General features: G+C 28.9%; 1 protein-coding gene across 11 annotated transcripts; it reads right to left on the bottom strand.

The window, feature by feature from the left end:
* Nucleotides 1-1,404: 1,404 nt before the first annotated feature.
* LOC105774646 (J domain-containing protein required for chloroplast accumulation response 1) lies at nucleotides 1,405-11,785 on the bottom strand. Of its 11 annotated transcripts, none has more exons than XM_052632897.1 (10): nucleotides 11,318-11,785; nucleotides 9,965-10,347; nucleotides 8,845-8,967; nucleotides 8,223-8,339; nucleotides 7,684-8,064; nucleotides 5,247-5,308; nucleotides 4,426-4,491; nucleotides 3,694-3,771; nucleotides 2,708-2,884; nucleotides 1,405-1,652 (listed from the first exon to the last, which is right to left on the bottom strand). In XM_052632897.1, the coding sequence occupies exons 1-10, from the start codon at nucleotides 11,737-11,739 to the stop codon at nucleotides 1,614-1,616; spliced, it is 1,848 nt and encodes a 615-aa protein (XP_052488857.1). In that variant the 5' UTR covers nucleotides 11,740-11,785; the 3' UTR covers nucleotides 1,405-1,613. The 11 variants fall into 11 exon arrangements, with proteins under 11 accessions (XP_052488857.1, XP_052488861.1, XP_012452659.1 ...); XM_052632901.1 differs by having other exon boundaries at nucleotides 7,684-8,052; XM_012597205.2 differs by lacking the exon at nucleotides 7,684-8,064 and adding an exon at nucleotides 5,812-6,192.
* Between the last annotated feature and the right edge of the window lie 2,176 nt (nucleotides 11,786-13,961).

Here is a 13,961-nt window from a genome sequence, read left to right as displayed (position 1 = left end):
AAACTTGGGATTTGAATATTAGAGTTCGAGCTTTGCCGGTATTTAAAATTGTTTTTCGGAATTAATATTTTTGTTTAAATTCTCCTACATTTGAACTTCGACGAGTAGTAGTTTGACCCTTAAATAGGTTTAGTTATAATAAATAAAATAAAATATGCTCTAAGTCATTGTGCTCTTCATTTATTTGGAATTTAGTCCTCCTATTTTTATTTTTAATAATTTAGTCCTCGATTTTTTTTAGATTTAGAAATGCAAAGTCTAATTGTTAACATTGATAAAATTCTTTTGTTAAATTATTGTCTACTATGTCATTTTGTTGATTATATGATTACTAAGTGAGTTTTTTTTAATTTTAAAATGATCCACCAATGAATTTAAGAATAAATTTAATAATATTAATAATTAAACTTAAATTTTAAATTAAAAAGAAATAAAAACTTAATTTCAAATTTACGAAAAATATAAAAACTTGAAAGATATTTTAACATAAAAAGTAATATATACACTAATTACCTCAAAAGTAGATTTTCTCCCCACTAATTATCTCTACTTTTGCCTAATTTAAAAGTAACATTAAACAACTTGGTGGAAAAACTTTGGACTTTGTAAAAAAAAAAAAAGGCAAATTCAATCTTTAGGTTAAATTTTATTATTAGTTCCTATACTTTGTGAAAGTTGTAATTTTAGTCTCTATATTTTAATTTGATCAATTTTAGTCTTTGTACTTTTGAATTAGTTGATTTTAGTCCTATCTAAATAGAAACGATTAAATCCTTTTGGTTAAATTCAATTATTAGTCTTATACTATACATACAGTTATAGATTTAATCCATTAGATAATTCTAAGTTCCTATATTTTTTGAATTTTGAAATTTCGACCTTGGCACAAATGACAGTTGTTAATCAATTAATTGGATTTTTAGTGAGTAATATGTGAAAATAACAAGCTGGCATTGTATTACACATGTGCAGGGGCGAATTTAGAGGGGTGAGCAGGGGCCTTGGCCCCCTCAAATGGAAAATTGTCTTTTAGTCGCCTAATAAATTACAAAATTAAAAGTTATTATGTGGTAAAATTATACTTTGACCCCCAAAATGAAAAGATTTCTATTTAGTACTTTCAAAAGTGATGAAATCATAAGTTAATACAAGATAAAATTGCACTTTAACCTCACAAAAATATAATTCAATTCCTCCCCCTTAAAAAAAATTTCTGAATTCGTCCCTACACATATGATAATATGTTTGACACATCAGAATTCGAAAATAGCAAAACTTAACTCAATGAATTTACAATCATCATTCGGTGAAAATAGATTTTAAAATTTGAAAAATACAGAACTAAAATGATCAAATTAAAATACAAGGATTAAATCCATAATTTTCGCAAAATACAAAGACTAATATTAGAATTTGAAGTAATCTTTATTAGGGTTTTTATATATATTCCAAACATAGTTGTGGGACAAGAATTCAAGTATATTTAAGTTAGAAAATCTACACTTAAAGTAAAACAATCTATAAAGAATAAAAAATTATGTCTTTAACCCCAATATTGAGCACCTAATTTTGCATCCTTTTGTCGGCAGATGGAACGTCGCACAAGTGAAAAATCACATTAAACCAATTGAGTTGGAATGAGCCCATGCATCCTGAGATTCCAAAGAGGGTAAAATCACATAATTGTATTGCGTTAAATCCGAAAACCGATCTAAGTCATATTCAATTCGATTTTGTCATAAAAAAAATAACAGTTTAAATTCAAAAATGATTTGAACTTGAAATAATTCGAATTTAAAATTAATCGGAATAAGTAAATCTCATATAGTTTAATTTGAATATCAAACTTGAATGACAAGTCTCGAGTTGATCAAAACTTAAAATGACATTACCCAAATTTCACATAATCTGAACTTTAAAAGATACAAACTTGAACTAATCCAAAAATTTTAAAATCCATATCTAAATTTTTAATTTTATCTCAATTTATTCTTAAAACTATGTTAACCAATAAGAATAAACATGACACATGACATATTCTTGTACACTTTTTTAACTAAAATAAAATGAAACTGATAATTTAGAGACAATTTCTCAATAAAAAAACACTTTAAGAATCAATATGGAAATGAGATATAATTTAGGGGAAAAAACAAGGGCTGGCCTAAGAAGAGCCAACAATTGGCAAGTCTAAATGCCATTGCCCTAATAGGAAGACATGTTGGTCAGCAACATTGTATGAAATTTCAACTTGTCTTAGCTTGGACATTGTTTGTAGTACAATAATTGATCATATTAGACAAATTTGGTAGGCCAGCAACTGCACCATAGCCAAATTCCAAAGCTTTACTTCTCTTGACACAAATTTAATTCAGAATTTAAAATTTCAATCCGATAATAAAAATAATAATTTTAATCTAAAACAGTTCAAACTCAAAATGATTAAAATTTGAAATGATCTAAATAAAAAATTCAAAATGACCTAAACTTGATATTATACGACGTGAAAAAAACTTAATTTTTAAACTTAAATGATTCTCTGAAACAAACCGAACTTTAAAACTTCCAAACTCAAAGTAACCCAAAAATTATAAAATCTCAAATTGATCATACACTGATAAATCTAATCCAAACCTAATTCGACTCGTCCATTTGACAGTTGTATCAATACGTGGATAAATATTTGAATAGGAAATCATAATATTACCTGTAGAAAATCAAAGACAATTTGTGCAATGTATTTTTGATCTGAGGCAGCACCTTTTTGTTGTAGTTTATCTGGATGTAGACACAATAAAGCTTTTTGATATGATCTTTTCACTGCAGGTCCTTCAATTATGTCCATGAGAGGCACTGGCTTCCAACCACTGTTAGGCCAAAGAACCTGTGTGTTTGCAATGCAACCATTGTTAGTCTTTCAAAGGCAAAAGGCAAGTTCTTTAGATTTGCCTCAAATTTAGAATATGATCAATACCGGAAATGTTCAAGATCTTGAACGATTCGAATAAATAAAACTCAAAATAACTTGAAATTACCTAAACTCAAGATGATTTAAAAAAAAAAAAATCCTAGAAGCAAACTTGAATGACCTAGACCCAAAACTAATCGAACCTTAAATAGCACAAATCTGAAACAACTTGAATTTGAAATGATCCAGATCTAAAACTTGTCTAAACTCAAAATGACTTGAACCCAAAATGGCTCGAAAATTTTAAAATTTTAATTTTAACTGGCCTAAATTGACCTGTTATAAAACCAACCTGACCCGCCTAATTGACAAAACTTGTGTTCCCTTAAGAATGACTGTCCTTTATCAGCTATATTATTAGGTATTTCTTTTAATTTGCTTCATACGGTATGTAACATTCCTTTGGGACAGTATTTTTACTTGTATTCAAAAATCTAATCCGATTAATCTGAATATGATCTAATTTCATTTGACTGTAAAAGTCAATAATCCTATCCGATCAATCAAAACTTGAAATAACTGAAACTCAAAATGGTCTAAAACATGTAACCTAAAATGTCTTAAAAGTACAACTTACTATGACTTGACCCTAACCCCAAAATAAAACCTGAACTCAAAATAACCTAAAAATTTTATAATCCAAATTAAACTTGATCCAATCTATAACCGATCCGACACGGCCAATTGAGCTAATAATAACTGGAGTTGGATCCATTGCTACTTACATATTGCAAGGTTGACAACAGTGAACGGATGTTTCCTTGTTTTCCATTTGACCATTGCTGTATTTTAGCATCAATGGCCTGCATTAAATAATGTAAGAGGCTGAAAAATGTGAAGCAAAATGGGAGTTATTTTTTATATAATTATTATAAGGAATAATGTGATTTTTTTCCCTTGAATTTAACAATTAGATCCATTTTAGTATCTGTATTTTTTTTTATCCTTGAACTTGATAACTAGATCCATTTTGGTCCCTAAACTTGGATTCTGTTAAAATTTGATGATGTGATCGATGTTATTGGAACATGATCAGACGGATCGAGAATTGATTGATATAACATTCCGAATAAAGGAGATGAACCACTTGACTCGAAAACTGCTTGAAATTGGTAAAAATTAAAAACGGGACAAAAATCGATAGTTGAACAAGTTGAATCGGTTTAATAAAAAATTTTAATTTTAATTTTTAAAATTTTAAAGTTGAATAAGGAACCGATGGTGTGATCTATTCAACCACCAATTAGATTATTAAAACACTGAATGTAACACTCTGGGGTTGTGCTACATCATTAAACTTTTATATTTTTTATGTTTAGGGACCAAAATAGACCTAGTTGTCAAGTTCAAATGCCATAATGGACCAAAAAAGAGTACATGTATCAAAGTGGAACTAATTATCAAATTCAGGGGCCAAAAATTATGTTATCCTTAATTATAAAAGCATTTTACATTACCTTGATTTCTTCCGGATCAATACCAAAATCTGGGAAAATTTTCTCTTCTGGTGTTTGGTCTTCAATCTGTTCTTAAACCAAAATATGCATCTCATTAGGGTTAAACCAAAATCATAATATAAAAAAGAAAACCTACATGCTTTAATGGCTAATTAGATTCATCAATTCAACAGGTCGAATAGGTTTTAAGTGTTGCATCAATCCGGGGTGATTTCAAGTTTGGATTAATCGGGGTACAAATTAATTTGAATTCAGATTGAACAAGTTTGAGTTGTTAATTTTTTAAGATTAAATCAAGTTGGATCGAAACTATATTCAAGTTAAGTGGGGTCAAACATAAAAAAAAGAAGAAAATAAATAACAAATTTTTATATTAATTTTATTTTAATATGCAATTTAATATATAAACTTTGTAATTATACATATAAAATTTGAATTGTGGTTCATATGAATACATGAAACTTTGATTTTGATTCAATTGTACACATTTAAAGAAATAGATACATATGTTTATTTTCATACCGGATTAATATAGTAATTTGTGTATGTAATATATCGATATAAAATTGTGTTAATTTGATAATATTGTTAGTAATTACTGAAAATTGAATCAAATCAAAATTTTATGTATAAAATCGCACAAAATCAAAGTTCATATATGACATTACACATTATGTCAACATTCATATACGATATTGCATATTAAATTAAAATTCTTATATAATTTATATATATATATATATATATATATATATATATATATATATATATATCTCACTCATTAACTCAACTATTGCTATGGAAATGGATAGGTGACGTACCAAAAAGTTGTCCTCGGATGATTTTGCAGGATCTTCGATTACAGTGTTGAAGCCATTAGAAACTGATGCCAATAAAGTAAGTAGATAATTAAATTCTAAAATTGATAATCAAATCAGTTTAACCACTAATTTTTAATTTAATTAATTGGTTTGGCTCGATTTTGACAATCATCCTTTTAATAATAATAAAAAAGTAATTGAGAGATATTTAGTGCAAATAATCACCTAACTATGGAATGTTACAAAATGGTCGGCCAACTGTTTAAATTTGTATTTTTTTGGTCACTAGCTGGCTAATGTAAAAATGGAGACACCCAAAAATTAACGATAGTTGGGTGACCAAAAAAGACAAAATTAATGACTTGAGTGATCATTTTGTAACTTTTATAGTTGGGTCATTACTAATGTAAAATTACCCATTCTTATTAATAGTATAAGAACTAAATTGTTTCATTTACTTGTAAGACTAACTTGATTTGGTCGCTATAATAGAGGGATCTGCCAACCAAATTCACCTTTCCTAAACCAACATGCATAAAGTAGTAGAAGAATAAGATAAACTGACCATGATCTATTAATGAACCATTGTTGTTCTTTTGTGCTTCACCTTCACTCATATGATCTGCAATGGCAACTTGGGAAAATGGTTTCTTCTCTTGCAGTGTAGGCATACGAAATTTCACTTCATTTTCATTCATTTGAAGATGATTTGGTCCATTCTCTGGCTTTGGTGAAGCATCTTGGTTGAAAATTTTGATGAATTCTGTGACCTTTCCTCTAACTTTGCTTTTCCCATTATCCCATGAGTTCCTAGGTGAACCTTTTGCTCTTGTTGTAATGGCTTCTATATTGTTGGAATTGGCCCTTTTTGTAGTGTTTGGTTCCTTGATGTTTCCATCATCTAGAATTTCATGTAATTTCTTGTTCTTCTCATCTGCATGATGTACTAAAATAATATGAAAAATCAATTCTAATCCGAATTTGAATTCAAACGCGATTTTACCTAATTTAATTATAAAATATTAAAACTTAAATTAAATGGTCAAAACCGAAATAATCTAAATCCGAATAAGTTGAACTAATGTATTACTTAAACAAATGACCTTTTACTCTTGTAGTGGCTTCCATATTGGTGGAATTAGCACTTCTTGTAGTATTTAGTTTCTTGATGTTTTCATCATATGGAATATCATGAAATTTCTTGACCATCTCATCATTACCTACAAGAAAACAATATGAAAATCAATTCTGACCAAAATTCAAAAATCAGTTTAATTAATTTAAATTTAAATTCAATTTAACCCAGTTTCATCATAAAAAAGTATCAACTTGAAGATATCAATTAAGGGTGGAACGTTGCTGGAGCTAGAAGGCTCCCCCATTTTTAAAATTAAGTTTTAAAAATTTTTAATTAAGCATTTTAAAAAGTTAAACCCAAAATTTTTTATTAAGACTCTAAAATTTTCAAAATTTCAATTAGACCTCTTGAAGTTTTGAAAATTTTAAGTAGTCCCCAAAACATAATAACATGTTCCGTTGTTATTGACCAACCCAGTACAGAAATGATTGGAACCCAAAATAATCAACTTAAGACGACTAAAACCTACAATGACCCAAACCCGAATGAATTGAACTTAAGTATAAGACAAGAATAAAAATAAAATAATTTAAATTAATAAATCAAAATGACCTAAACTCAAATATCAAATCCAAAATACTCAAAACTACCTTTTACTATTGTTATATTGGCTTCCATATTGATGTTTTCAACATCTAGAATTTCATATAACTTCTTTGAACTCTTCCTAGAAATGTCTTTTGTTCCATCATATCTATTCATCTCATCATTGCCTGCACAATGTAGAATAAAAACAGTATAAGAAATAGCACATAAGCACCAAAATGCATCATATGGGTATAATTAGGGATTTCAATTTTAATTTAAACTTGAAAATTCAATTTAATTAATTTAAATTCGAATTTGTTTCAATTAAGTTTAATAAAAAATTTAAATAATTCAATTCGTTAAAACCAACATAGAAATTATTTAAATCTATCATAATCCAAAATAAAATGACATGAACTAAAAAAGAAGAAAATCACTAACTATGGAATGTTACAAAATGGTCGCCAACTGTTTAAATTTGTATTTTTTGGTCACTAGTGGCTAATGTAAAAATGGAGACACCCAAAATTAACGATAGTTGGGTGACCAAAAAGACAAAATTAATGACTTGAGTGATCATTTTGTAACTTTTATAGTTGGGTCATTACTAATGTAAAATTACCCATTCTTATTAATAGTATAAGAACTAAATTGTTTCATTTACTTGTAAGACTAACTTGATTTGGTCGCTATAATAGAGGGATCTGCCAACCAAATTCACCTTTCCTAAACCAACATGCATAAAGTAGTAGAAGAATAAGATAAACTGACCATGATCTATTAATGAACCATTGTTGTTCTTTTGTGCTTCACCTTCACTCATATGATCTGCAATGGCAACTTGGGAAAATGGTTTCTTCTCTTGCAGTGTAGGCATACGAAATTTCACTTCATTTTCATTCATTTGAAGATGATTTGGTCCATTCTCTGGCTTTGGTGAAGCATCTTGGTTGAAAATTTTGATGAATTCTGTGACCTTTCCTCTAACTTTGCTTTTCCCATTATCCCATGAGTTCCTAGGTGAACCTTTTGCTCTTGTTGTAATGGCTTCTATATTGTTGGAATTGGCCCTTTTTGTAGTGTTTGGTTCCTTGATGTTTCCATCATCTAGAATTTCATGTAATTTCTTGTTCTTCTCATCTGCATGATGTACTAAAATAATATGAAAATCAATTCTAATCCGAATTTGAATTCAAACGCGATTTTACCTAATTTAATTATAAAATATTAAAAACTTAAATTAAATGGTCAAAACCCGAAATAATCTAAATCCGAATAAGTTGAACTAATGTATTACTTAAACAAATGACCTTTTACTCTTGTAGTGGCTTCCATATTGGTGGAATTAGCACTTCTTGTAGTATTTAGTTTCTTGATGTTTTCATCATATGGAATATCATGAAATTTCTTGACCATCTCATCATTACCTACAAGAAAACAATATGAAAATCAATTCTGACCAAAATTCAAAAATCAGTTTAATTAATTTAAATTTAAATTCAATTTAACCCAGTTTCATCATAAAAAGTATCAACTTGAAGATATCAATTAAGGGTGGAACGTTGCTGGAGCTAGAAGGCTCCCCATTTTTTAAAATTAAGTTTTAAAAATTTTTAATTAAGCATTTTAAAAAGTTAAACCCAAAATTTTTATTAAGACTCTAAAATTTTCAAAATTTCAATTAGACCTCTTGAAGTTTTGAAAATTTTAAGTAATCCCAAAACATAATAACATGTTCCGTTGTTATTGACCAACCCAAGATCTGAAATGATTGGAACCCAAAATAATCAACTTAAGGCGACTAAAACCTACAATGACCCAAACCGAATGAATTGAACTTAAGTATAAGACAAGAATAAAAATAAAATAATTTAAATTAATAAATCAAAATGACCTAAACTCAAATATCAAATCCAAAATACTCAAAACTACCTTTTACTATTGTTATATTGGCTTCCATATTGATGTTTTCAACATCTAGAATTTCATATAACTTCTTTGAACTCTTCCTAGAAATGTCTTTTGTTCCATCATATCTATTCATCTCATCATTGCCTGCACAATGTAGAATAAAAACAGTATAAGAAATAGCACATAAGCACCAAAATGCATCATATGGGTATAATTAGGGATTTCAATTTTAATTTAAACTTGAAAATTCAATTTAATTAATTTAAATTCAATTTGTTTCAATTAAGTTTAATAAAAAATTTAAATAATTGAATTCGTTAAAACCAACATAGAAATTATTTAAATCTATCATAATCCAAAATAAAATGACATGAACTAAAAAAGAAGAAGAAAGTCTATAATTCTAACTATCCCAACCCAAAATATTAAAATAAGAGTAAATTATACTAAAGATCACTAAATTATTAATAAGTTTATGTTTTGGTTACTTAGTTTTAAAAAATTACAAAATAGTCACTAAATTATTTGAAAATTTTCATTTAAGTCATTGAACTATTTGAAAATTTTTATTTAAGCCACTGGACTGTTAATTTTTTTTAAAAGTCCGACTAACAAGTTCTAAGTGATGATACGATGATCGGTATGGTGGGTCAGTACCGATCAACGAGTAGAAGAATATATCTTAGATCCAAGTCGATTTGAAGACCAATGTAGGAGATCGAAGAAAAAAACTGTTTAGATTTTGATTCGTAGATTCATGATATTCAAAATTATTTCATTAAAAAAATTGAACTGTAGAAAGAAGGGGAATAAGAACTTTCAATCGGTACAGGCAGTGCGAACAGAGAAGCATATGCAACAATGCTTTTAACAATCCAATGACTTAAATAAAAACTTTCAAATAATTTAATGATTATTTTATAATTTTTTTAAAATTTAGTGACCAAAATATAAATTTACTAATAATTTAGTAACATTTGGTGTAGTTTACCATTAAACAAATAAAATTGAAATAATTTGAATGAGTTAATCATAATGTCAAATCCAAACTTAAAAAACTTAAGATAAACTTAAATGATCCGAACCCAAAATACTCAAAAGAATTTAAGCTCAAATTGACCCAACCCAAATTCATCCGTACCTTGTTGGTCTTCATGTAAAAGCAATTCCAGAGTTTTAAGCTGAGGCCGAGAAAGGGATCGATCATCTTCCTTAATAGATCGAACTCTTTCTCCGTCTCCATTTCTCGAATCGATTCTAAAAGATTTAGCATTCACGGACGTTCTATCACCGGAGACGAACCAATTATCCGATCTGCTATCGCATGTCACCCATCCCTTAAGACTTGAGCATCTCTGCAATTTGTCGCCATTGTTGGAGATCTTAGAACCATTTGAATCTTCGATTGAATTGCTTTTTGTTTCATGATCGTGCCTGGTAGCGTAATAGCTTAAGCTATTTGAAGCTTTAACCTTGTTTTGTGGAGAGGCAGATGTTGGGAGGTCAATTCCTTTGTTCAAAAGGCTGGGGAAAATCAAAATGGCAGCAAAAAAAGTAAGCCATTGGAGTAAATAGAGCACGAGCTTCATGTCAAAATTTGTTGAAAAATCGTAAAAGGTTAAATTTGGTTTTGGTCACTCTAATATGGTCATATTTATAATTTAATCCTTGTAATTTTTTTTAAAAAGGTTAAAATATGTCATAAATCCCTGTACGCTTTCAAATTTTGGAATTTAGTTCATATACTTTCATTTCTAAGAATTTAGTCCCTCTACTTTTCAAATTTTAATTTTGGCCTTGGTCAAATGGTACAATTGCTATTTTAAGCCCTCTAAAATATAAAACATTAAATTTAAATATTTTTAACACAATATTTTTAGCTTTAGCCTCTGGTAATAAGCAATGAAGTAGCAAAAGGTTCGGCTATGGAAAATCATAATTTTTTAATTTCTATTCTAAAAATCATCTAAACACTATGGTTGGAGTCGATGTTCGATTTTTTGATTTTTTTTCTCCACCCTAAGCATGGGCAACATTAGAAGGGACAAGCAGGACCTGACCCTAAAATAAATAATTTACATTTTAACTCCACTAAAATTTAAAAATTTATAAATTAATACATAATAAAATTACATTTTAACCTTTTTAAAATGATAAAATTATGATTTAATCTTTTTTAAAAATCATAAAGTTTTAAGCTTACAATAAAAAAATTACATTTTAACTCTCATAAAAAATTTAATATAATTTCAACCCTCAACAAAAATTTCCTGGCTTCTAAGGGTGAATTTAGGGGGCAGGCAAGGACCTTGGTCTCCAAATGAAAGTCATTCAATTTAGTCCCTTTATGAACGATGAAAATGTAAGTTAATATATGGTGAAATTTAAAAAATTTTAAAATTTTAAAATTTACTAAAAAAATTTTGTATTCGCCCCTGCTAGCTTCGCAATATAACATAATGAAAGCCGAAAAAGGAAAAGGTGAGAACCGAACCTGAATCGACTGGGCAACGAAGTAGCAAAAGGCTCCGCCATGGATGGTGGTGCAAAAGGATCCTTCATTTCATATTTCCTCGGCGAAGAACTCAAACACCGATCATTATTCCCACCAAAAATATCATTAAAGAAATCAGCATTCGAGTGCCTCCGCTGGTTCATCCCTTCTTCACCGCCGAACACTGGTTTTTCACTTGAACCGGACAACCATGGATTCTTCGACGATGCAGAAAAAGATATTTCATCACTTGAACCGAATGAAGATGATGATGAAGATGATGAATCCCTGTTTTCACTAAAACGGCGTCGTGTCTCGTGCATCGACGATCTCCTCTTCGGCGGACCGCCGAAGACGTCATTAAAGTCTATATCTGAGCTTAAAGCGACACCGTTTTGTTCTTTATGTGAAAATCCTTGCATCTTCAAATGCTTTACGAACTGTCAAATTTTGCAGAGGAAAACTGATGAAACGAATGAAAATTGTTTTATAAGGACCAAAAAAGGGAAAAGGTTTAAATATGCTTTAGTATTTGTACTTTTCAGACTTTTGAAATTTAGTCCTTTGGCTTGTATAATTTGAAAATTGAAGTTCGATTAATAACACTAGATTATGGTATGCAATGGATGTAAATGAGACATTGGTGGTCGCAAATTATTTGAGTTCGACTCGGAGAATACTCAAATTTAATTCAGTAATTATTAACCTAAGTTTGAGCTTGAATAACTAGAGCTATTGATCAAACCGGTTCCAAGCATAGTAATACTTGGCTTGTGAGTCTTATTGATATTTTTATTTTTAATATATATTTTGAATATTTTATATTATTAAATTCAGTTTTTGCCCTTAATATATATTATTAACCTTAAGCTTATCGAGCTAAGCTTAAGCTTGAGCTTCGATATGTACGAGCTTTAATCGAGCTTGAGCTTAGCTTGAGCTAGAGTACGAAAATTAATAAACAACCTTAATTGAGATCGATCTCAAGTACCTCGATTATATCTCAAGTCGAGTTCTAGCTTAAAAATAGATATTCGATTGAGCTTGAACTAAGTATGGAGCTCCAAATTTCAAATAGAATTCAAGCTTAAGCTTGCCAATATTCAAGCTTGGTTCAGCTCGATTTCACCCCTATATTGGCACACCCATGATGTAATATATTTATAAAAAAATCGATAAAAAAACAAATGAAACTTTGATTCAAATAACCCTAGGATCGTTGAGATATTAAAGAACATAATGTTTTCGGTAATTTCTCAACAGAGTTATTGGTAATTTTCCAATTGAATTGAAACCAGGTGACATAAACTCAGTCAAGCACTTAAAAGAACAGTATAGATACATTCAAATCAATAATGTTATTAATTAATTTTCAAACCAGGCAAATAGAATGGATTAAATTTCAAAAGTCCAAAAAGTAAAGGGATTGAGGCCAAATTAGACCCAAAAAAGACAGTTGGGGGGGGGGGGGTTGTTACCTGTTTGTCCAAAGATTTGAAGCCACAAAGGCTTTAAAGTGATTTTGTCAGTTTGTTTATGGATAAGAGTAGAAAAATGCCAAAAATTGAAGGGTTTATTTGTTATTAAGTGGAGACCATTCTAATAAAATCTCATGGCAGCCATTAGTTCATGAATTTTTGTGGTACGATGTTTTGTCTCACTTCGTTTTCTGCAAATCTGTGTTATATATCCATAGCCTGTTATTATGATTTTCCTTTTCTAGTCCTCGAATCTGTTTTTTTCCTCTTCAAGAAGGAATATAATGGTGACTTAACATTAAAGCTTATCCAATTAGGGGCCCAATCTTTTTTTAATTGGTTTAGTTTATTTTTATATATAATCCTCTAACTGTTTTAATTGACCTAATTAGGGTGAACCCAAATTTTTTAAGAGATCAAAATGATTTATAAATGTTTAAAATGTAAAATATAGATTTTATTATGTATTAATTTATTGTTTTCGGAAGGACTAAATAAAATAATTTTCTATACCAAAAGAAAAAGAATGTTTTTCATTTTTAGAGGCGCCAAAGCATATTTCTCTCCTATATTAATTTATAATTTGATCATTTATTGAAGGTTAGAATTGCAATTTTTCAATTTTGGGTCCCTTGTATCCGCCCCTGAACCTAACCAAATCGAAAGAAAACAGGAAAGAAAAATCGATTAACCGATTTAATTGATCAAACAAAATAAATTAAAAATAAGATTATTAAATAAATTAATTTAATCTGTTCGATTATAAAACCCAAAATTCATTTTTAGATTACATTCGAGAGAAAAGGGTAGACGTGTAATCAAGTTGAATCAAACTCAAATAGGGACAACGTCAAGCTCTATTCAATTAGAAATTTGAACACAATCGAACATAAATTTCTAAGCTTGAACTCGACTCGAGACTTAATTAATCTACCCAAGTTCGATTAGTAAGTGCAAATATATTTCATAATATAAAAATATATTAAAATGAAAAATTCAATAAGACTAATGAGCCATCTGAACAAAGTATCATAGTGCTCGAATTCAACTTGATTGATAGCTCGAGTTTAAACTTAACTCGATAATTACTGAGTCCAAATTAAGTTTTAGTCAATTTATTTGGTTCTTGATATATAAAAAACCGAAACGACCGAATGAATACCGAA

This window comes from Gossypium raimondii, chromosome 6 (genome assembly GCF_025698545.1).
Source record: "Gossypium raimondii isolate GPD5lz chromosome 6, ASM2569854v1, whole genome shotgun sequence".
NCBI classification, from domain to species: domain Eukaryota; kingdom Viridiplantae; phylum Streptophyta; class Magnoliopsida; order Malvales; family Malvaceae; genus Gossypium; species Gossypium raimondii.
This window is presented reverse-complemented; position numbering and strand designations above follow the sequence as displayed.

Excerpts from the sequence above, each read along its gene's own strand:
- LOC105774646 (XM_052632897.1), bottom strand. The coding sequence starts at position 11,739 with ATGCAAGGATTTTCACATAAAGAACAAAACGGTGTCGCTTTAAGCTCA. Across the intron at positions 8,340-8,844 it reads CAATATAACAATAGTAAAAG|GTAATGATGAGATGGTCAAG; the intron begins GTAGTTTTGAGT and ends GTTTTCTTGTAG. Across the intron at positions 5,309-7,683 it reads TGGTTCATTAATAGATCATG|TTTCTAATGGCTTCAACACT; the intron begins GTCAGTTTATCT and ends TATTGGCATCAG.